Source organism: Malania oleifera, chromosome 3 (assembly GCF_029873635.1).
Source record: "Malania oleifera isolate guangnan ecotype guangnan chromosome 3, ASM2987363v1, whole genome shotgun sequence".
NCBI classification, from domain to species: Eukaryota; Viridiplantae; Streptophyta; class Magnoliopsida; order Santalales; family Ximeniaceae; genus Malania; species Malania oleifera.
In genome coordinates this window covers 124,172,453-124,197,557 of record NC_080419.1, presented here as the reverse complement: position 1 = coordinate 124,197,557, position 25,105 = coordinate 124,172,453, and the positions used below count along the sequence as shown (strand labels likewise).

Here is a 25,105-nt window from a genome sequence, read left to right as displayed (position 1 = left end):
CTACTAGTTTTAAATTGTTATTAAATTAGGGCTTATTTTATTTTTTGTAATTTAATATTGAATTTTTTAATATAGTGCAAAAAATATTGGTGCTCTAAATTATTGGTCCAAGTATTAAGTTTTTTGTAAATTCTTAAAAGGGCAGGCACTACCACCAAAAAAAAAAAAAAAAGCAAAGGGGATGCCCCTCTTTTTTTAATTAAAAATTTTTCTTAGAAAAAAGGGGGAAAAAATTAAAAAAAAATTATTTTTTATTATATTTTATGCATTAAATGTTATTAAGAATAAAAAGTAATTTAATATGATTAAAATTAATTAAGAATAATAAATATTAATAAGCCTAAAATCAAATTTTTGTTCATTGAATTTGTATATTTTGTATATTTTTTTTTCATTTTTCTTGATAACTAAATATGAAAAATTGAAATCTTTCCTTTTTTTTTTTCTCATATTTTTCAAATTTTAATTGGACCTTAGGATTTTCTAAGTGACTTTCTAGGAAAGCAAACAATCTTCTAACGCGTCTTCTCATTCCATTTTTCTTCACTCTTTCCTATTTTTTTTGAATTTCAAATTATAATTAACTCCTTAGTTATTTACTTATAACCTTTCTCAATTTCTTATACTACACATTTATAAAAAAAATAAAAAAAATAAAATCAAATGTATCACTTGATTTTGTTATACCCTTATTGAAAACCTTGATATATTTTATTTAATTCACTCTCATTCCGCTATGTGCGGGCCTTTTAATCATTTTCCAGCAAGCCAAACACCCAAATAAACCACCCATGTCCGCTTCAAACAGATGAGCAAATCACCACACCAAACGTCAATACCAAAACAGTTGAAATCGCGTTTTCAAAATCCACAAATTTCATCCGGTTTTGTTGCGGTACATTTGAGAGTACTCAGTTCAGGATTTTGGCTTTTGGGGAATCAACTCCTAGGTATCGTTGCGCCGGCAATCAAAATTCTGCCTGCAAGATGATGAGAACTCGGTTGTTGTGGTTCACCCTGGGTTTTTCCTCCGCCGGCGCCGCTGTCTCCCACTTCGTCCTCAGAGACCTATGGATCGAGCGCCAAGTCCTCAGTTCTCAGGTAACCTCACTGTTTCCCCAATCATCACTACTTCGATTCACTCTGCATGCTCGGTTCACCAGGGGGAAAAAAAAACTGGGCGACGGAAGGGAAACTGGCATAAAAGAAAATAAATTTCAAACATCGCAGGTTTCCCCACCCCCCCGCAGTTCCAAGTACTGTACTTATTAGCTTTGGCCTGGCACCGTAGTCGAGCTGAGATTATTGTTTTGAGATTCGAAATTTTGATTTATTTTGTTATGTATTCTGTTCTTCCATTTCGCTCAAACGGAGAATTCGTTCTTCTGTAGTTGTTGATTTCTATTTTCTTTCTCTGTTGAACTGAGATTATTGTTTTTGAGATTCAGGAATTTTCGTTTTTTTTTTCTCCTGTTTTTCTGTTATTACGTCTAATGGACAATGAACTAGAGTATTTTCCTCTTCAGTAGTCGTTGATTCCCCATTTGTTGGAGATGCAATTCTTTCAGCAACAATTAAAAGGGGCAGAAACAAATGAAATGAGTAATATATTGAATAAAAAAGTGAAAAATAAAAATAAAAATACAAGAACACTAGAGACATTCAAATTCTTGCGAGGAAACTATTTAAATTTGACTCAAGACCATTTGGAGCATAGAGAATCAAATCACCGGTATGTGTACCCACTGGTTCCAAGCACTAGAATGCTCAGCTTTGGCGTGAAAGTCAAATTGAGGTTACTGTTTCTAAAATTTGGAATTTTGATTTTGTTTTTTTTTCTTTTTCTGCTACTATTTCCACATTTACCAATCAAACTAACTTTGCATTTGCTCTCCTGTAGTTGATTCCTGTTTGCTTTGATTGTTTATTGTAGCTGAAGCAGAAGTTTGATGCACTGGAGAATAGAGTTTCTAATCTTGAACCAGGTCTTCGTGACAATTCGAATTCTCTTCAGGTACTTTCTGTGCAACTTTTAGATGTCGTCAATGAAAATGTCAAAGGTTTCTTGAGTGGTTTAGGATTTCCATCATGATTGAAGTTGTGTACTGGGTTTTGAAGTATATTCTCCTTAGATGTGTGTTCCATACTTGCCGAATTCTCTTAATGGATTTGAACTTGAACTTTAGTTCCATATTTTCCATTTCATGAATCAAGTGCAACATGCTTTTTTCTTGTTTAATTTGTCGAGAAAGAATATGGGCACATTGGTAACTAAACATTTTCATATAATGTTTTGTCCTCCAAGAAACCGCCTCTATTATGTAAAATTCCATTTCTTGAATAAAATTTAGCATGTTTTTTTCTTGTTTTAGGTTGTTAAAAAACATGGGCAGAGTACGTCTTCTCCTCCACATTTTGTAATTTTGTTTCCATTTATTTAGTGGAATTTTATTTATTATAAAAAAAATATAATGCAAGTAATTGTCTTCCCAAATGATGAAGAAGTTAACCTTGAGATACAATCCCTTGTTTGTGTTTTCCCTTCTATCATTGTATTTTTCCAAATTACATTTCTGATAATACAGAAAATTGGTTTGAACTTTTAACTTTTTCAGGCTGAAAATCCTTAAATTATTTCAAATATATTCTTTGTTACACAATATCCAGCCTATTCCTTCTATGAAAATATTCTTGCCCTTACAAATTTTTTTTCTCCACAAAGAATACATTGGTACCCACGGGTTGTTACAATTCGTGCTTCTTTTATAATTAGAATTTGTAAATCTAGCCCATGTCCAAATCTTAATTAACTAATAAACTCTAGTTTTGTAACTTTGTTTGGCTAAAAGGGCCTAGTTAAAATCTTGCATTTTCTACACAAAAATTTTGTCATGATATGCAATGTGCATTCAATGCACTCTGCAAAATACTGGATGCCATTCTAAAGTGTGGTCTGTATTTTTTTTTTTTTCAAGTTGGATTCTTTAATTCTTATTTTGGAAGAGCTCATTTCTTGTGTTAACTCATTTATACTTTCTTGTAGGGTGAAGGTAATTTGAATTGAAGCCCCTATATTTTACATCCATGCTTGGCTTTGCTTTCTTCATCGCCCTGAGATCTTGGTTTGCTAGATGTTTCATATGGGAGAATGCGTTGCTACATGGAGTTTCGGTCATCGTAGAATTGTACTATTGACTTATAATCATTTGTTTTTGGTTTCATGAAAGCATATTAGCTTTTGATAGTTATTTCAATAACCTATAATGGGTTACAACTTTTGTTAACTGTGCATCACTTGTGTGATTCTGTAAGGTTTATAATAGATAATTAAAATTTCCCATTTATTCTTCTATTTGTATAGTGTGAGGAAAGTCATAGTCCTTACCTTATATAAATAGGCAATGAGACATTTATATTTCCCCAAAGATATGTTAAAGTTGTTTCAAAGTTGACTGCAATACCTCTTTGTTAGACCACACCCTCTAAGTGATTGTGCTATTGTTCTCCATCGGCTTGTAATCTAATAACCATTGATTTATGCCTTCATGGGAGTTCAGTTCTGCCCTGCCAAGCTCTTTTGGTTTGACCAGTGCTATTGTTGGTTGCAGGCTAACATGGGCGTATTGAGCATTCATGGCGCTGGGTGGGGGGTTGGAATGAATTTCTTTGTGACTAAGTTGTGGTTGGGAGCTGGAGCCTCAGCTTCGATTTCGAAGGCAGATTATTTATTTCCGTTCTTTTCTTGTTTTAGTTTTATTTCTCCATGTCATAACCTGTCATGAATGGTATGGTTTTTGTAATGCAAATAACTTTTTAGTTTTTGGTGAATACAAATGTAATTGATTATCTTCATTAATATAATTCTGGACTCGTATGTCTGAATGCAACACTGTCCTTTAAACATTAGAATTATGTCAAATCTTTTTTTGCATACTAAACAGGCCACCAACTTTGAAGTAGAATGCAATGTAGAATGCAACAACAAAAACCAAGCCTTAGGTATGCCAAGGTTGTGGCTACGTGAATTTTCTTCAACCATTCTGCAATATCTAGGACAATATCCTCATTGTAGTGCTTTCAAATCCTTGTTATTTGAGACTAAATTATTCTAAGTCTACTTGCCCCCCTTGTATTGTTGCTAACAACAACTAAAATGCCTTCCTTATTGGAGCTTAGTTTGTCCACGTAATAGTTTTAATTTTTAAAAATCATTCATGATGATATTGGTGGCTTTTGAGACTGTTACAGGTTGATATCTTGGAGGTCTTCCAATTCACAACCGTAATGGCCATTAAAGACCATTACCAGACGCTACAGACTGTTACAGTGTTAGGCTGGCTGTGAATGACCAAAATAAGTTTTTGAGTCCTTTTTTTGCATTCCCCCACCCCCCTTTTGCCTTTATTGAAGCTTAGAAACTCAATTTTAAGTTGGTTTACTTTAGTTTGTAATTTCTTCTCTGGGCTTATTTTCCTTGACATATAGCATGCACTTTTTTTTTCTCTTACACACACACACACACACACATGCAATACCTAGTTTTCAAATAAACCCATTTTTTTCTCTCATTGAATTGAATTACATATGTTTGTATTTGAAGTACTTTTATTTTACTTTGTTTTTGTGTTTTTCTTACACCTGATTCAGAGATAAAAATACAGTCTATATCTATGCAATTTTGTTCTCGTCTAACATATTAACATTCTGTATTTTATTTTTTTGGATAATAGTTCCAAAGGCTAAAAGATTACAAAAGATATAACAACAACAACAACAACGACAACCAGCCTTATCCCACTTGGTGGGGTCGGCTACATAAATTCTTTTCTGCCAATTTGCTTGATTGTGAGCATTTTCATTTACTAGATTGAGAGTTATTGAATCTTTCCTTACTACCTCATTCCAAGATATTTTAGGCCTACACCTATCCCTTTTCATGTTATAAACAATAACTAACTCACTCCTCATAGGCGCACTATTAGGCCTGTATTTTAAATGGCCAAACCATCTAAGCCGCCCCTCCCTAATCTTGTGTTCAACTGGTGCTATGCCTAGTTTATTGCTTATATGTTCGTTCCTTAATTTATCTTTTAATGTTATACCACTCATCCACATTAATATTCACATTTCGGTATCTTAACTCTTTGTACATGTTGTTTCTTAGTTGCCCAACATTCTAAACCTTAAAGCATAGCTGGCCTTATGGTTGTCTTAAAAAACTTTCCTTTTAATTTTAAGGGTATTCTATGGTCATACAAAATGCCAGATGTACTCCTCCATTTTGCTCAACCTGCTTTAATTTTGTATTACATTCTCTTTAGTTTTTCCTTCTGCTTGCATAATATATCCAAGATATCGAAAGTGCTATTAATTTCTTGATTATCGAGTTTAATCGTCTCTCCACTACTCCTCCTTGCGTTATTGAAAATACATTTCATACATTCTGTCTCATTCCTATTTATCCTAAAATCTTTAGACTTTAAAGCGGTTCTCCGAATTCTAACTTAGATTCTACTTCGCTCCTACTTCCATCAATCAAGACAATATCATCTGCAAACAACATACATCAAGGGATCTCGTTTTAGATATTCCTAGTGAGTTTATCAATCATTAAAGTAAAAAGATAAAGACTCAAAGTAGAACCTTGATGTACACCTATTGTGATTGGGAAATCTCTAGATTCCTCTCCTACAGTCCTAATGCTATTCATTACTCTATCATACATATCCTTAATAACCTTAGTATACATACCTCCTTCTTTTCTAAGACTCACCAAAGAACTTCCCTAAGTACTCTATCATATGATTTCTCTATATCAATGAAAATCATAAGCAAGTCCCTTTTCTTTCCCATAATTTTTCCATTAAAGATGACATTTTATATTTTATATTTCTTTATATTTATGGTTTTTTAAATTTAAAGTTCAGTTATAATCAATAAAGTAATGAAAAGTAGCAATCACATGCGTCTTCTTTCCAATAGCAACTAAAGAAACCAATAAGGCATCCAATACTTGTAGCATATGTTATATTTAATTTGATTAAAATTTTCTAAAAATCATTTAAAGCATTAGTATATAGGATTCAGGGATCAAAACATGTGAATATATATGTTTTTAACAAGTTTCCTAATGCAAAAAATGAATCCATGGGTGTGGGTGTCCACTATTTGTTACGCAATGCTGCAATGGCTGCAACCGTTGTACTATGACCGTTACTATTGCGCGGCCTGTTGCCACTATTTAAAACCATGGTCTACATTGGCAAATGCCCAAACCATCTTAAACATTCTTCCTCCTTATCTTTTATGTCATGGTCACCATCCTCATCAGGGATGTATTAGGGAGATCTAGCCATATAAGGATGGGGTTAGACTTCAATCTTTTTAGGCGCCTTTTGTGGAGAAAAACTGTGAGATTCAATGGGTCAAAGCGTACAATACCTTACTGAAGTTGGGTAGAGACCGGTGCACCACATTTAGCTTATTAGAGTGTTCATTTCTTACTTTAATCCTTGAGTTGGTGTTTGGTTTGCAGGATCTTTCTGCGTTTTCAGGAATTTGATGCCCATATAAATTTGTTCTCAGGTTTCTTTTGGGCTGGAAAAGTGACTTGGTTGTAAGATCACATTTCCAAGGAATTCTATAATGCAAACAAAACAAAAATAATATCTTGTTCTCATAAATAGGATTCTTGGAATATGTCATTCTAGCTAGGAGGCATCTTAGATTCCTCAAACTAAATGACACTTCAGGTTATGTTTTTCTTGCGGAACAGGAATGGAATGGTCATAACATAAAATCTTGCCAACTTATGACATGAGGTTTTTGTCATCCTAAAGTAAATGAAGTGTAAAATTTTTAGTGAATTCATAACATGAAATTGACAAAAAATAGCTATTCCCAAATTTTAGCGTAGGAATGTATATTCCTTTCCTATTCCATTATGGATGGAATAACACAAGGTTTTGCATGAGTGACTTTTTCTATAAATTATTATTTTCCTAGGTAATTTTTATTACATTCTCATCTTATTTCACTCTATTCCTAGGCATAGACATTCCGCAAACTGAATGCAACTTTAAAGTTATTCCACTCATCCACATTAACATTCACATTTCAGCCTTGCTTGTCTTTTTATACTTTCCCTTAATTCTTAACATTTACAAATGAATAGCTTTCAAGTTCTGGCATGGTCCTATACCTTGGCTGCAGTACATTTGTCACATATAATGAGTTTGGTACTCTTGTCAATGTGACATATGTTATTGCTTGATAAATCTTCACTCTCCAATATGGGGTTGGTCCCCCTTGAGTTGACCTTCTATAAAATGAATGAAGGAAAAATTCTACATCAGTTTACAGTGCAAAAACTCTGGTTTCAGATGTGAATTTCATTTCTGCCTCGAAGATATCGCCTGTCTATCAATCTTTATTGCAGTCTTCTTCTCTGCTTGTATGCTTGCCTTTGCTGATTGGTTTTCCTGATCTTTTTCTTAGTGTTTGGGTAATTCAGTGCGAGCTTAAATCTTCTAGCGGTTTTCCTCAAAAACTTAGTGCTAATTACAATTTACAGGACTGAACTAGAATTTGAGGTATTGTTGATTGCTTTGGTTGTTCCTCTATCCATCATATGTGCTGATGTGGAATGGGGTTTCACTGAACCATCAGAAAAGTGATGTCTCTGCTCGTGATGGGCTTTTTTTACCCATATTAGTATCAAAGCCACCATGATCACTGACAGAAAAATCATTGCTATCCAAACCATGCGGACATATCTCTTTAATGGTTTGCAGTGGTTGAGAAGGATCTCAGAAAAGGCATCCTTCACCAACTGACAGTCTACCAAGCTTTCCATCTCAGGATATGCGTCTAGAAGATTCTGAAGTGAACTAGTGTAAGCCTCCGCTGTTTTAAAATCACTAGCAGAGATGAATTCCCCAGTTTTACAGGTTCCGTTGTTGGTGTTGGAGCAAGTAAATATCTTCAATACCTTCAAAAATTGAAAAAGAGAGTGAAGGAAATGTGTATTTGTATTAGCCAGATTTGGTTACCAGTGTTTTCATCTTAGAAATCATTTGTGAGATGAGCAATGTTTGTGAAAATGTGTTATAGACAGTTAAATTCTATCTTCCGTGGAATGAAATTGAGAAATGTGTCAACATAGTTCATTATATATACTTAGCCTTTCTGGGGGCATACCTGTGGAATATCTCGTATTGGTACTGTATTAGCTGGACAGTTTCCTGACTGGTATTGGTAGTCTGGTGGTCCTGAGAATGGATTGCAGACTTGAACAAGATTTGAATGTAATGTTGATTGCAGGACTGATATGTTTGCGTTAACCTGTAGTTTTTCACAGCAAATTATTAGTAGGCATGGTTGACAGAGTGCTTCACTTATAGTAGTCTAATTTTCTCCCATTATTATGGAACAAAATTAAGTTCTAGTAGCAAATTTGTTCGAGTATTCTTATTTTTTTCAATAATATTTTACCTGATTAACGAGGTCATAGATCCCTGCACTGACTTCAGTCAGGACTGGCTCTGCTGAACGTAATTCATCACAGGGAAGGATTGAGCTCAAGGTATTGTTGTAGGGATCTTGTTGGAAATTACTAAAAGCTCTGCATGTGTCACCTGCAAACCTGAAAATAACATTTCCTTTCAATTAATGCCTGAAATTTTATTATTATTATTTTTTTTAAAACCACACTAAAACTTCTCTTATTATTTTCTATTTGGTTAATCCTGATAGGCTCCTCAAAATAAATGAAGCACTTGAAAGAGAGAAGAAGGCTTTACTTTTCTAGGAAGAAATACACCCCAAAAAACAACCAGCACATTGCTGTCAGTAACCAGCACAGCACAATAAGCCTGTAGGAAAGAGAGAGAGAGAAAGAGGATCATGTCATGGAAAATTCGGAAGATGAAATGGGTTTCTATTGCAATTGACGGGTGAAACAGTTAGCATTTTACTTACCAGTAAAGTGCCTTCCGAAACCGCAGAAATCCAAAGACTGTAATGGGAAAATTTCAACTTTAGTAGGCATCATGTTTGGAATAATGATAAGGAGTTACTTCAGAAAGGAAAAATATACTAGTCAGCAAAATGTTTCAAATCTTAGGTTAATGTTGTATATAGAACTTCAAGTTACACATGATTTTATGTGCACCCTTTGGATTTGGTCATTAGTATGGTCTTGTATGCCCCTTCTGTGTAGTTGTGATCTTTATTGTTAAGGCTTGATGTACAATGTTGGCCCACAATCTAACAACTTAAGCTTTTAGGTATAAGTCAAGTTGTTAGGAGGTTTTGGGTTCTAATCTTGTTGTCCGCATTTATTTTTTTTTGTTAAAAATCATTTTATTGCTTGTCATGGGTGTTGTTCATCGCGTGTTTATCTCTCCATGTGCAATTAAGCTGCATGTGCGGTTGAGTGTTAAGGTTTGATAGACAATGTTGGCCCACAATCTAATATTTAAAACTTTTAAATAAAGTGGTAATCCAACATTTATTATGACTTGTGTGTATGCTTTCACAAGTGTTAATGAAGTTTCTTTGTACCAAAAAAAATTTGGAAAATGAATGAAAGACTCGTTTGTGGATATCCTATTGAGTTGACTTGAAATTTAACAAGACAATTGAAATCCAAGTTCATAACCACAAGTGTATGTGTGAACATGCACACCTGTTAGAGCAATCACAGCAATCAAGTTTAGGGAAATGGTTGTAGTTGTTATTATGTACCTGCAAGAATGAAAATTTTCTTAGAGATATGTTTATGTAATGTACAGAGGGAGAGATTGAGGGAAAGAGATTTACGCTATCTTCAAGCCCCTGTCTATCAATCGCCTATTTTTTCTTGCTTGCCTCTCTATATCTGCAGCTTCAGAGTCCAGATCATGTGATGTGGAGGTAAGGAAGGTAGAGGCCTCAACACCTATATTAGATGCTTCTAAGTTATCTCTTATGTCTTTCATTGCTCCTGTTGTGCTGTATATGGTTTCTGATGCCTCATTTGCGGTATCCATGATGATGTTCAACACAGTTTTTGCTCTTGAATGGAACCTTGCACTTCCCCCAAGAACTATCCCTGATGCTGTTCTGCAAATATAATAAAACCATACGCAATTAAACATGGACAGCATGTTGCCAATTAACGTCAGTGAAGTTTCTCCTTACTGCCCATTAGCTTCCTATCTGTTTTACTAATTATATTATACTTTGATTTGTTTTAGAGTCAAGAATTTCTAATTAGACTTTGCAGCATTATTATGTTTGAAGTTGAGAGTGCAGAACTCACATTGCCAGGATTGTGAAGCATGTAACCAAGAGAATAGGCCAGAGAGCACATTGCTTGTCACAAGGAGTTCTTTTCTTCAGCTTTTTATTCTTGTTACTTTTACAACAGCATTTGGATATTAGCAGAAATCCTCCATATGCAATGCCACACAAAAGCCATACCACTCCAATGGCGTATCCATAAATTCCTGTGAATACTGTTGACTGTACAAAATTTGTAACAGAAAGTTATTAAATTTTAGAGAGAGGAGCATAAATTCCTGTAAATATTGTTGACTGACAAATTATACAGCAGAAAAAGTTATAAAATTTTGAAGAGAGAGAGAGAGAGAGAGAGAGTATTACACTCCAATAATGCTTGTTTGTGATGTCAAATCCTCCTCTGTATTTCTTGAATTTATCCAGAGGATCCACCCTTACGGTATCATCAGACTGTGCACTGGATTCTGAGATATTTTCTGTTTGAAGCAATTTTCTACCTGAGGGCCAGAAAATTACATAAAATAAAATATTTTTTGTTGATCTCAAACATACAAAAGAATAAAAATAAAAGTAATATAAGCTATAATGGTTCAGGCTAAGCCATCTGATCCCATTGATTGCTGCTTCCCTTTATATCACATTTGGAAATATGTTTTTTTATGATAATGTTCCTTTCCTATTTTGTCTCTCCTTACTTTTCTGAGTTGATAATTGTTCTAGTGGCTGTGATAATGCTATCTACCTTTTCCTACTCTGCAATATTACATTAGCTGATATTTGTTTTGATGGCCATGCATGATAATGCTGCATTCCTTTTCCTACTCCTAGTAACATTACATTTTATAAGAGAATGTATTTCCAATATTTGGTCTCTGATTTCCAGTTATTCCTATTTCCTAATATCTTCTGAATTTTCCATTTAACTGAAAGAAACCCCAGGTTACCCTCTAATCTTTAGTACTTAACAAATCATCATAAAATATCCGCGAGCTTGATTAAAATATTCGGTTCCCAAATTAGAATTTTTTTTTCTTACCCTTAAATTCATTCTACAATTTCACCTGAATTATCCCCAATATTTTTCAACAACTTTGAATTCCAATTTATTTTCCTAGTCCTGTCTACCTAATTCTCAAAACATTTCTGTGGTATTTGCATGAGGAGAATTTAAACCATGATGGTATGGACACTTGTGTCACATAGTGCACTTGTGAGGAAAAGTGACTTAGTTACTGTTGGGGGTAGGGATAAGGGTAGATAGACCTAAAATAACTTGAAAGGAGATATTGAATAAGGATTTAATATCCTTAAATCTATCAAAAGAAATGGTTTATAATTGAATAAATTGGTAGAAAATGATTTATATAACGGACCACACTTAGTGGGGATTAAGGCTTGGTCTTGTTGTATATTAGAGATGTAATTCAAAGTTTAAGTCTCACCTGGCTTGAAACTACTCGAAGTGATTGTTAGTCCTCCTGAAATTTCTGTGAAATTTAAGGCTAAAACTAGCACCACCAAAATTAGGGAGACGGCCAAATTCCTGAAATGTGTGAAGCCCATCTCTTACCTGTGGAAATCAAATGGAAAGAGCAATAAGTTTACAAAGTCTAACAAATTGACCCATTTGCGTGACTAATGCTTTTCTACCTAACCCATTGCCAAAGTGGGTATGCTATGAGTACAAGAATCAAACTGCAGGGACAGACAGGTTGAGAATGAAACCAACCAATCAAACTCTGTATCAACTTTAGAAGGACAACAAAACCCTTCAAAGTATAGAAAAAGGAGAGAAGACAAGGGGTGGAGGTGAGGTGGGGGGAGGGGGGTTTCATGGTTTGTTTGGGACTGTTGAAGCATTTATATTCAGTAGTACTTCAAAATTAACCTTCCTTGAAAGATATGTATATTTAATGTGAAACAGCATAATGAATAGCTGCTACTTTTTCCAAAGTTAAGTCTGTTCTGAGTAGAAAGATTTTTGTGCAAGGAAAGAACATTTTAGGAAACAAAAATCGGTGGGTGATTTAGGAAAAGATGGCAGAATTGAACATTTTGCTCCTGTAGAGAATCTAAAAAACCTACAACTTTTTGTCTGTCGGGGGGAGAGAGAGAGAGAGAGAGAGAGAGAGAGAGAGAGAGAGAGAGAGAGAGGGTTTTTGTGAGGGAAATGCAAGCAAAAATAAACTACTCATGTACTCACCAGAGATGGGGATCAAGAGGGTGAGAGATGAGCAGACTTCTCAAGCTCCAGCCAAGCTTTGGGGAACCCTCTTCAATGGCAGATTCTCTGGAACTCGCATATATTGAAACAAGCTCTGATGAACCAACTTGAATCCCTCATGAAATATGAAGTTAACAAAAATCTGAGAACTCTTTAGCCTGAGCTCTGACCAGCTCCCCAGAATTATATGGCAAACAGCACTTTTCCTTGAATGCCACTAGAAGCTCAGAATCTTCAAAAGTACTGCGTACGGTTCATATATATGTTTCCTTCTGATTAGCTGCCGCCAAGCTTTTACTAATCAAAAACCCATATTGTACGCAACCTCAAAGCATGCACATAGGAACACTCAGATCATTCATCCCTTCTCACCATAATATTCAAAGAGACAAAAAACTCACTTTCATATCTCTCAAGTTTCGAATTGTGTATATATATATTTTTGAACTGTCTTCAATTCTTAGAGGGCAGGTCAAGCAAACCCGTGTCAAAGACTCAAAATAATAAAATAGAGAGAGAGAGAGAGAGAGAGAGAGAGAGAGAGAGATTACTGAAGCCACTTTTGCCTATTGCACCAACTCCTATCTTTCCCATTATATCATTCGTTTCTAATGGGTTTGTGATCAGAAGTACATCTGAATTCAACCAAAACCCCCCCCCCCCTCTCTCTCTCTCTCTAGAAGAAAAAAAGCAGGAAAGTTTCATGGTCACAAGCTTTTGGTCATGGCTTTATTATTATTATTATCATATCGGAGATGGTCAGATCTATTGACTTACGTGGATGGGTGCCGATTGGAACCCACATAGAAGGCTCAAAAAGACCTTCACGTAGAAAAAAAAGGTGACCCATATCAGCTTCTGTCTTTTTTTTTTTTTTTTTTTATGTTAATTTATTTTGTTTTCACCATTTAAATAATGAAAAGTCAGACTTATACAACAAAAGAACTGTTTGAATTGCTTATGGTGTTTTCATATTCTTTAGTATTTAATTAAAATTGAGGCGAACTATATGGTGGGATGAGCAGCCAATATATACCACTCTCATCCTCTCAGCTACTCCTCTAGGCCTCCTTTGACCATTTTAAGCCAACCTTGTGATTTATTTTACTCTCTTATTCTAGAATGGATCGTTCAAAAAAAAAAAAAAAAGAGATTGTCTTCTTCTTTAGTTCTCACAAAGTGTTTGTCTTCTTCTTAAGTGTCAAAAGTTTTGTAGAACTCTCATTTTCTTGCGTGTCCAATTTTGTTTGGTTTCTTGATTTCCAAAAATGCAATATCAATATATGTAGCATTGTGTTTGGGAGCATAGATGTTGAGTTTTAGATTTGATTTGGGTGTTCGGACAAATTTCAATGCATTCGTTCAGACAAATTTTAAGATATTATGGGTTGTATTTTGTCTAAATTTATACAAATTTACATTGAAAGCCCTTGTCAAATATAGGGTTAGTTTCCACGGGCAAAATGACATCACGTGTTTATGAACATAACTTTAATGAGTTGGGAATCGTGTCATACTAGGTCCAATTTGACATTTAAAATTAGATTCAATACATTTTTTTATTAAACCAGCGGAAACTGATAAAAAAAATTGAATTGATTTGCCGAATTTGCAAATATTATTGCTTAAAAATGTTTTTATGATATAAATTGTTATTTTTGTGATGAATTGTATGTTATTATTTTCATTATTTTTAATTTTTTTTTCAATTTTACTCAAACATTCAATACGATTAAATACATAATATAATTAAAAAAAAAAATTAATGATGAGATAGTAAAACTCATCGTTCAACTAGAAAATTCGTTCATTAAATGGTAAATGTTAGAAGTGATGAATGGACAGAAGTATACAATTTCACATTAGTTTTGATAGTTAGAGGAAAAGTTTGAGACTTCACCTAATACAAAGCAATTTTCAAACTTGATAATCAACATTTTTTGTAAGAAAGGTGAATTTGGAAACTATCGTAAACCCTCTCTTATTCAAGATACAAGAAAAATTAGAATGTCACATGTCAATCGAAACTATGTATTGCTAGGTTAGTATTTTTATTTTTATTTTTATTTTTATTTTTATTTTCTCTGAAAAAGAAAGAAAGAAAGAAACAAAAATAGAAACCATTAGGAAGGATCAAAATTGAAGACCTCTGCCACTTCAATACTCACTAGGGTTTAAGGAAGTTTAGGTAGGCCTTCATTACACGTCTTATGTTGGCTACGCAGCCTTATATATCTTGACCATTTGTCAAAATGTGAACTGGACTATAATATAATTGCATTTTTTTTTATGGCTTACCAAAAAAACTATACATTTGATCTAAGAAATTAAAAGAAAGAAGTGGGCATCAGAATGATATTGAACCGAAGGGTGCATTACCCTTCCTCAAAAGCACCAAAATGCATTTCTTCCCATTTAAGCAAAGCCACCCTAATGCCCCAAAAGCAATCAAAAGCTAAGTACCCATAGTTTTTTTATTCTCTCTCTCTCTCTCTCTCTCTCTCTCTCTCTCTCTCTCTCTCTCTCTCTCTGTATATATATATATATATATATATATATATATATATATGTTTTTTGAGAGTTCACATTGAGTTTGGAGAATACACAATAAAAGAAATCGATCGCTACCCACATTTTCAATATTTGACTTGTAACATAGAAGCTTCAAATTTGTAACAAATAAGATGTTACTTTTGTGGATATACTTTATTGTATATTAATTAATTTTTTTAACATTATTTAATAATTATTTTGATTAGATAGCACCGTAAGAGAGCTGCATTCTCGTTCTAAATCTCTCCAATTCCTATTTTGAATTTTATATCTAATTATCAAATAATTATTTTCAACAAAGTTCTAAAATGAGATATTTAAGATATTCTATCTTTTTGTTCATCTTTTACGTTTTTTTTTTAAAGTAAATTAGGCCTCCTCCCTACTTTGTTTTGTCTAGTAAGATCTCAGTCATTCATGAGACTTTTATGTTAGATATTGTGAATTCGAGCCTTTATATAAGGTGAGAAAATATAAAATGAGAAATGAATCATCTACTATTGGGGATGTTTATGGATTGGGTATGGTTTAAAATTTTCTAGCAATCCAATCTTATCAATTTAAAAAAAAGTCAGTTCTAATGGGGATGTTTATGGATTGGGTATGGTTTAAAATTTTCTAGCAATCCAATCTTATCAATTTAAAAAAAAGTCAGTTCTAAAGCGAATCATTGAGGATGCAATTTGGATCAGTTTGATTACTAGACGGGATTGGGTCGAGTTGGCAGTTTAACTTGTTTAAAGGTAAAGTAGGAAAAAAAAAACAGAGGATAAACGTGAGAGTTTTGCTGAACATAATCACATGTGTTATTTAAAAAAAAAAAAACCTATTTACAATAAAATTCAAGTTAAATATATTAGATTTGTAGATTCTCATAGTATAATATGAATATTCAATATAACATAATAAGTAATTCAATTTTGCACTGATAACATAATATAAAGAAGGTTTTAAATAATAAAATGAAATATACTCATACTATCGAATATATTAAATAATAAAATGAAAATACATCCATTATCTTTCGAAGGAACCAAAATATTATATCTAAATACACTACTACAATAGAAATAAAATCGAAAACTTAAAAATTAAATCACTCTAAAATATATCAACCCCTTAATTCATTCTATATATTATTTCATAGGTTTTGAATAGTTGCAAATCATTATTATTATTATTATTATTATTATTATTATTATTATATACATTAGAGACGAATATCGAGTTATGTAAAAAAAGGTTAGCCACACAAATTCCTAGATCCGAAGCCCAAATTCTTTTAAATATCAAACGTTATTTTAAAAAGAAGTAAATATATTGTATGACTTTTTTAATTTTTAATGGGATCAATTGGCCACCCAAATCCCAATGCACATCATACCTCCTAATTTAATAATAATTATTGAATGTTAATTGCCTTTTAAGCCCACTAACACCTTTCCCCGGAAATAAGAAAGATGTTTTTTTTTTAATGAAAAAAAGAAAATCAAATCCAATTTAAATTCAGTTTGATTTTTTACAATTATTATTAGATAGATTAAATTAAAAAAAATACTATTTTTCTCTTGAGTTTGTTCTTGTTTTATTGCAAAATTCGAACTCTAAGACTTCTATTTTATATAAAAAAAAAATTACGTACTTTTAATACCATTTAAAACAAAATCACATAAAAAATTGACCCATAAATTATTATTTTATGAATATTTAAATAAAATTTCTCATCAAAATTCTAGTAAGTTAAATTCTTTATAATTTTTAAGGCGAGAAATGTACATTAGTAATTTCAAGATCTATCCCTTTAGTAATTTTTAAGGATACCCATTTCATTTAATTCATAAACTTAAAAGTATATGACAAAAATTCTCTATACTAGTAGTTTTGAAATTTTTTTTTTTAACACCAAATCATTTGAGTAAGGAAAATTTAAATTATTACACTACAATAATCAAATAGTTTGCCTAATTCCAAAATTCCAAGTCACAACAACTTACAAAAATAAAATTATATATATTTAAACTTGTAAGAAACTTGTTGTGATATGGTTGAGATAAATACTAAGCACAATAGAATAAATACAACAAGTAAATGAAAAATTCAACCAGAAAATTATAAACAATAAGAACAATAACAAGATTTACGTGGTTCGACAAAGTCTACATCCACGGAAGCAATGACACAAGAATTTCACTAAGAAAATCTCAAAGTATACAATACACTTAACAAAATGATCACACACTCTTAATACATGCCCAGAATGACATATATAACAGTATTTCAAAGGTTTCCCTCCAATTAACCAACCACCCCAACGTTCAAATTCAAATTCAAAAAACTGCTCGTAACCTAGGCGCACTCGTCGACGAGTACAAGAGATTCGTCGACGATCCAGAGAAGGACACTCATCGATGAGAACAGGATATTCGTCGATGAGCCCATTTTTCTGCTCTCGGTATCTCCAGAATTCTGAAATTTTTCTGCTTTTTGGATCTATTCATTGATGAGCACAAGACACTCATCGACGAGTTCCTGCTGTGCAGCCCCTTTGTGTTTTTCTTCCTTCTTTGCTTATGAAATCCAAAGTATAAGAGTCACACCATAAACAACAATTTCGACTTTGACAATTATACGCCCCTTAGGAGAATCCCGAAAAACATATTTAATTGCTCCATCTTGAACTTAAACCGCTCAGTTGGGTTTGTCTCCCTTCTATCAATTAGAGACATGTAGTAAGTCCTAAAAATGCTTGAACTTCTCAGAAGTAACCGATTTCATTAAAATATTCGCTACATTTTCAGATGTGTGAACTTTCTCTAACATAAGTTCACCTGAAGCAATCAATTCCCGAACCCTATGGAACCTCACATCAATGTGCTTGGTTCTAGTATGGTATATCTGATTCTTTGCCAAGTAAATGACATGCTGACTATCACAATGTAACACCACTTCATCTTACTATAACCCCAACTCTCTGACTAAACCGGTAAGCCATAATGCTTCCTTTGTAGCTTCGCCAACTGTCATATATTCTGCCTTAGTTGTGGATAATGCTACTAGAGATTATACTATGGATCTCCAACATACTAGTCCTCCTACAAGGGTAAATACATATCCCGTTGTAGACCTTATATTGTTGGAAATGGTATATTCCCAAGAGGAGGGTAAATAGGTTAGGTTCAACTCGCAATCAGTAGTACACAACTTAGGGTCTTTCTAAAACAGTCTCAATTCCCCAAGCAATTAATTGAGCAAATATTTAAAGCATATATAGAAGACTCAGTAATTCACAATCATACACAATAATAAAATATAAACATTCAAGTGCAGGAATTTAAATTGCGAAAATTAAAATCAGGAACAAGAAATGTTATCAAGGTTCGGCCAACAATGCCTACGTCCTCGCCTCAAGCTCATAAGTAAGAGGATTCACTGAATTTGCTCACTTGCGGGTGGAGCGACACCATTTACAATCTCTCTTTCCTTACTAGGTAAGAGAATACCCCAGGTCACATTCACAGGGATGACCCCAACCTTTACAACACCTTACAGGATGGTGCACTTAGTTCTCCTATTTGGGTCTGAACTAGTCTAGTGCTCTCTTAACCGCGTTTGAGCAATTCAGGACTATTCACAGGGCTAGTTTCCCTCTTCCGACAACCCGTTGGGAATACAACAAATGAATATTTTTGTACAACAAAAATATGCTTCTAAACAAGCAGATGTGTACAACAATATGCTAAAAAAACACTTATGTATGATATGCAAATAAGCTCAATGTGAGTATGTGATTTTCAAAAAAATAATCTTTAAATAAAAATGTGTATGATGAGTACTCAAAGATTTTATGTCCAAATAAGAAATTTTTCCAAAAATATTTTTCTAAATAAGGTACAGGAGAATCTAGGATTTATGACTCAAAAATATTTTCACAAGCACAAACAAATAAGCCTTTGAATCTTGCAATGGATGTGCAAGATTCACAGACAAATAATATTAACTCCTAAGAATATTTATCAAATGAAATATGTGGGAGAAACTAAAATAATACTCTCAAAATAGGATATAAAAAATATATGCAAGATGAGAGTAAAAACGATTTTGATTTGTAAAACGAATGCTCAAAACAAAGTTCAAAACTATGCTCTCTTGAAAGATTTATTAAAGAAATAATAAAAGAGAGCAAAAATTAAGGATAAAATTTGAGAGGATTTCTGGGCTAATCAACTTGCTAATTATGAGTAATGAGGGGGTATATATAGAGTTGGAGAGATTTTTCACCGTTAGGGATAAATTAGGAGTTTTTAAAATTGTTTAATAACAATTAAACACGTTTTAAGCGCTTAAAATAACCTGAACCCGAAAGGTTCGGTCAACTGAGGACAAGGGCCAATCGGCCGAGCTAGGGCGATTTTTGAACCTTCGTAGGTTCGATTGGCTAAGGCTTAGGTCGGTATGCTGCCGAGTGGGTAAGTTCGGTCGACCGAGGAGTTTTTAAACTAAAAGTTCGGTCGGCCGGGGCAAGTAAAAAAAGTCAAATTCAATGGTCGGTTGACCGTGGAAGCTTAGTTCAAAATAGCATCGGTTGACCGAGGCTTAGTCAAACATTTGAATTTTGGCCTACGATGCGTTTGGTCGACTGAGCTGATTATAACTAGAAGGGTTCGGTCGATCGAGGCTTTTTAATTAAGCCTAAAAATTCGATGTCGGTCGATCGAAGGCTTTGCTTTTGCCCTGATTTTGACCCTAACCAATTCAAACCTTTTTATATGAATTTAGTTGTTAAGAAAAAGGTTTTTTGTGAAGTGGGTTGGTCCCTAGGGTCTGTCTACGGTCATTTGAGCTTATCATCCATACCATGCATGCAATGCATTATTACAGACCAAAATATAAAACAAAATGCAATATAATTGACAATAGATGTCTTCTTCTTCTGTCTTACTCTTCAAACTTCATGGAATACGCTAGGATGTATGATCTTGAGGTCCTTCTGGCTTTCATTTTCCTTTTACCTTATGTGCATGTTAAGATATAGACCTGTTCACACATTAAATGCACACATGAGATACATACGCTTTGTCAGCATCAAAACAGGGACCGGACTAAAAAAGTCGACATCTGTCATCCATATCTCTAGCGTAATCAGCATCTACAAACCCCATAACTGAAAGACAACCCTGTTACTTGCCGAATATGATGTCATATCCCAATGTACCCCGTAAGTATCTAATATCCATTTGACGACTTCCCAATGCTGCCTTCTTGGATTAAAGAGAAACTTACTTACCACACTCATCGCATGAGCCAAATATGATCTCGTACAGACCATGACATACATCAAACTCTCCATAGTGCTAGCATAGAGGACCTTCTACATGTCCTGGATTTCCTCATCCGTACTTGGGCAATCTGCAGTAGGCAACTTAAAATGATCTGCTAGAGGTGTACTCACCGGTCTTACATCATTCATGCTAAACCTCTCCAACATCTTATACACATAACCACCTTGAGATATCCATAATCTCTCTGCAATTCTGTCACAACGAATCTCCATCCCAAATATTTTCTTGGCCGAGTCAAGATCCTTCATGTCAAATTCCTTATACAACAGGTCCTTTAACTGATTTATCTCAATTAAATCTTTTAAAGCTATCAACATGTCATCAATGTATAAGAAAATAAGAGAACCATCCTCAAGCTTATTCACATGTACGTAGCAGTCATACTCACACCTTTTGTAGCCAATCTTGATCATATAGGAATCAAACCGTTTATACCATTGCCTTGGAAACTGTTTCAGTCCATAAAGAGATTTCTTCAGCCTGCAAACTAGATTTTCTTTTCTCGGTTCAATAAATCCTTTCGGCTGTACCATGTAGATTTGTTCCTCCAACTCCCCGTGAAGAAGCGTCGTCTTCACATCCATTTGTTCCAAATGAAAACCATAATGAGCTACAAACCCCCTAACACAATTCTGATAGATGTATGTCGGACCACTGAAGAAAAGATCTCATCATAATCTATCCCCTTCTTTTGTAAGTATCCTTTTGCCACTAACTGTGCCTTTAATTTTTCTCTTTCATTTTCTGAAATTGCCTACTTCTTCCTATATACCTATTTGCAACCTATCGATCTCTTCACATCTGGAAGCTCCACTAAATTCCAAGTTTGGTTCTCATGAAATGATTCCATCTCTTCAATCATCGCACCCATCCACTTATCTTTCTCCTGACTGTGCATTGTCTCTTAAAATGTAGTTGAATCGTTGTAACTAGTAAGAAAAGCATAAGATACTAACTCTTCAAATCCATATCTTGGTGAAAGCTTGATAGTGCGTCCAGATCTCCGTATAGGAATATCGTCGACTTGCTGGTTTTCTAAGCTAGAACTCCCTACAACCATAGGACCATGATCATTTCCATTTCTTTGAGCTTCCAACTCCACCTGCACAACATGCTCATCACTGCCCCAGCTTTCTAGCTCTTGTTTCTGTTCATCACACTCTTGAGTACGCTTTACCATAGCCTTCTCATCAAGGAGTACATCCCTACTGACCACCACCTTATTTGCCATTGGATCCCATAGCTTGTACCCCTTCACACCCTCTAGATATCCCAGAAAAAAATGCAATGACGAGACTTTGAGTCAAGCTTAGACCACTCCTCACTAGATATGTGAACATAGGCTGGACACCCGAATACCTTCAATTTGGAGTAGTCTACTGCATTTTTTGTCCAAGAATTTTCTGTCATTTTACCCTCCAGTAACGCCCTTGGTGATCGGTTTATCAGAAAACAAGTTATACTCACTGCTTTGGCCCATAAGTTCTTTGGTAGCTCTGCATTTAATCTGAGACACCGAGCCCTTTCAGAAAGAGTCTGATTCATCCGTTTTGTCACACCATTTTGCTGAGGTGTCCGACAAACTGTAAAGTGTCTCTTGATGCCCTGCTCCGCACAAAACTCCATAAACTAAGAATCAGCGTACTCAGTCCCATTATTCGACCTTAAGTATTTGATTCTCCTTTCTGTTAGGTTTTCCACTTCAGCCTTTCAAATCTTAAACTTGACAAACATATTTGGTTTGTGACGCATGAAGTAAACCTAGACCTTCCGTGAGTAATCATCAATGAAACTCACACAATACACATGTTTACCCTTTGATGCAATTCTAATTGGACCTTAAACATCTGAATGCACATAATCAAGAATATCCTTTGTCTTGTGTATAGCTTATATTTACTTCACCTTATTATGTTTTCCAAGAACACAAATCCAACAAAGTTCCAGTTGGCACGATTTCAAGTCTTTCAAGAGTTTCCTCTTGTGTAGTTCCTTCATGCCGTGTTCCCCTGAATGCCCAAGGCGCATATGCTACAAGACGATCTCATATGATTCAGCATCCACGACTGCAACTCCATCTACAATGGTAGTTCCTTGCAATGTGTGGATATTCCAATCCAATTTCTGCCCTTTTATCATAGTCAGATTACCTTTCCATACCGTCATAACTCCACATTTGATCTTGTAAGTAAAATCATTACAATTCAAAGTACCAAGTGATATCAAACTCTTCCTCAACTCTGATATATGTCTTACATTACACAACATTCTTACAGTACCATCAAACATTTTTATCTTTACATTTCCTATGCCAATGATCTTGCAAGAAGCATCATTACCCATAAGAATTGATCTAGAATTCACTAACCTATAAGTGCTGAACCACTCTTTATTTGGAGTCATGTGATGAACATGTCGAGTCAAGTATCCAAGAGTCGTTAGGTTTTTCGACTCCACTAAAACTAATAGAACATCACCATCACTACACGTTGAATTTCCTTCTTGAACAACATTCACAGATTTTGAAGTATCCACATATTGTTCAGAATTTCCCTTCTTCCAATCTGAACATTCCGATTTCCTATGCCCCTTCTTACCGCATTTATAACACCGAAATTCTTTCTTCTTCTTGGATTGATTTCGAGATTTCTGAATTAATCCATGTTTGGATTTTCCTTTGCCTCGCTCGTTATTACTCTTTACCACAAGTCATTCTCTTTCATCACATATTTTCAATCTTTGATAAAAATTTAGTAAAACACTTGTTACCTCTTCAAGATCAAGAGTTTCTAATCCCCACATAAGAGTGATTATAAGATTTTCGTAAGTATGAGTTGAGAGCAAAGAGTTTAACAACATCAAAACTTTGTCATCCTCATCAAACTTAACATCAACTCTCATCAAATCACTAATAATTTGATTGAAGGCATTAATATGTTGATCTAAGTTTGATCCTTCAACCATCTTAAGTCAATACAAACGTTGCTTAAGAGAAAGTTTATTATTGAGAGATTTGGACATGTATCGGCTCTCTAACTTTTGCCATATAGCCTCTAGAGAATCCTCCTCCATCACCCGATAGAGTACTTCGTCGGCCAAACACAAGCATATTGTACAAGCGGCCTTTGCTTGTAATTCTCCCCATGTTGTCTCATCCATTCCATCCGGTTAAACACCAAGTAATGCCTTTACCATTCTTTGTTGCACAAGAATATCTTTCACTCTCCTCTGCCATAAACCAAAGTTCTCGGTTCCATCAAATTTGACAATGTCAAATCTTGCAGAGGACAATCCCGATGCCATAACAACAATCGTTCTGATACCAATTTGTTGTGATATGATTGGGATAAATTGTGATACCCCTTGGAAGAAAGATTTAAAAGGATTAGATATTACTACCCGTATCAATAAGGTGCACCTTTCTTTTCGAGAGCCTTCCCATAAGAACTTCACGATTAAGCGTGCTTGGCTTGAAGTAATCTTGAGATGGGTGGCCTTCTGAAAAATTTTCTCAAGAAGTGTGTGAGTGATGACAAAATACATTGAAAATGATACGTGTTGGTCTATCGGGTCAGTCATCAGTCTGATAAGGCCCGCGCTTATTGTTTGGCCCAGGTGGAGGAGGAGAGACACAGTGCTCCTTGGCAAACTCAGGTTGGGGCATTACATAAATACTAAGCACAGTGGAATAAATATAACAAGTAAATGAAAAACTCAACCAGAAAATTATAAACAATAAGAACAACAACAAGATTTACGTGGTTTAGTAAAGCCTACATCCATGGAAATAATGGCACAAGAATTTCACTCAGGAAATCTCAAAGTACACAATACACTTTTCAAAATGAACACACACTCTCAATACATGCTTAGAATGACATATATAACAATGTTTCAGAGGTTTCCCTCTAATTACCCAACCACCCCAACGTTTAAATTCAAAATTCAAAAAACTACTTGCAACCCAAGCGCACTCGTTGACGAGTACAGAGAATTCATCGACGATTTAGAGGACACTTGTTGACGAGAACTAGACATCCGTTGACAAGCTCATTTTTCTGCTCTCGGTATCTCCAAAACTCTGAGATTTTTCTCCTTTCGGGATCTATTCACCGACAAGCACAGGGCACTCGTTGACGAGTCCCTGCTATGTTGCCCCTTTATGTTTTTCTTCTTTCTTTGTTTATAAAATCCAAAGTATAAAAGTCACACCATAAACAACAAAACTTTAAACTTTACCTTCTGTATTCTTGAATAAAATTTTTACCATTCTAAAAAATATATAAAATCCACAAATCACACGATGCCGCATTAATATTTATAGTCTTATTCCAATGGGATGATCAAATTGGAATACACAAACATGCCCTTTAATTAATGATAAAATAACTAAATAATAAAAATGATAATAACCATCTAAACCTAGGTGCATTTGAGATAAAAGTTGTTTGCATATAGATTTTCAAAAGAAGAAGAAGAAGAAGAAGAAAGAAGAAAATGTTTGCAGAGATTGCCAAAATTGTTTTCACATTGCTCTTTGTAAATACTCCTCAAATGTATAGTCAGATACCTAATAAGTCAAGTTACAACTTCAGTAGTTTTGAAAACTCGAACTGAACTAAACCTCAACTCCCAAAAAAGGACAGTCTAGTCACAAAGCTTCCGCATATATAGGGTTCAAGAAGAAACAAACTATAATAGGTTT

General features: G+C 34.3%; 2 protein-coding genes across 4 annotated transcripts; one reads left to right on the top strand and one right to left on the bottom strand.

Moving 5' to 3' along the window:
* Positions 1-530: 530 nt before the first annotated feature.
* LOC131150954 (uncharacterized) lies at positions 531-3,887 on the top strand. 3 transcript variants are annotated; one of them, XR_009135640.1, is made up of 4 exons: positions 761-1,101; positions 1,934-2,014; positions 3,044-3,185; positions 3,609-3,673. XR_009135640.1 is itself a non-coding variant. In XM_058102057.1 (3 exons), the coding sequence occupies exons 1-3, from the start codon at positions 988-990 to the stop codon at positions 3,062-3,064; spliced, it is 216 nt and encodes a 71-aa protein (XP_057958040.1). In that variant the 5' UTR covers positions 531-987; the 3' UTR covers positions 3,065-3,887. The 3 variants fall into 3 exon arrangements, 2 of the variants coding, with proteins under 2 accessions (XP_057958040.1, XP_057958039.1); XM_058102057.1 differs by having other exon boundaries at positions 531-1,101; positions 3,044-3,887; XM_058102056.1 differs by lacking the exon at positions 3,044-3,185 and having other exon boundaries at positions 692-1,101; positions 3,609-3,887.
* Positions 3,888-7,247: 3,360 nt separating this feature from the next.
* On the bottom strand, positions 7,248-13,164 carry LOC131150953 (uncharacterized). Its single transcript, XM_058102055.1, has 11 exons — positions 12,488-13,164; positions 11,727-11,854; positions 10,648-10,781; positions 10,304-10,506; positions 9,823-10,104; positions 9,689-9,747; positions 8,980-9,016; positions 8,802-8,873; positions 8,494-8,644; positions 8,200-8,343; positions 7,248-7,990 (listed from the first exon to the last, which is right to left on the bottom strand). Exons 2-11 carry the CDS (start codon positions 11,845-11,847, stop codon positions 7,568-7,570), a joined length of 1,626 nt encoding a protein of 541 aa, XP_057958038.1. The 5' UTR covers positions 11,848-11,854; positions 12,488-13,164; the 3' UTR covers positions 7,248-7,567.
* Between the last annotated feature and the right edge of the window lie 11,941 nt (positions 13,165-25,105).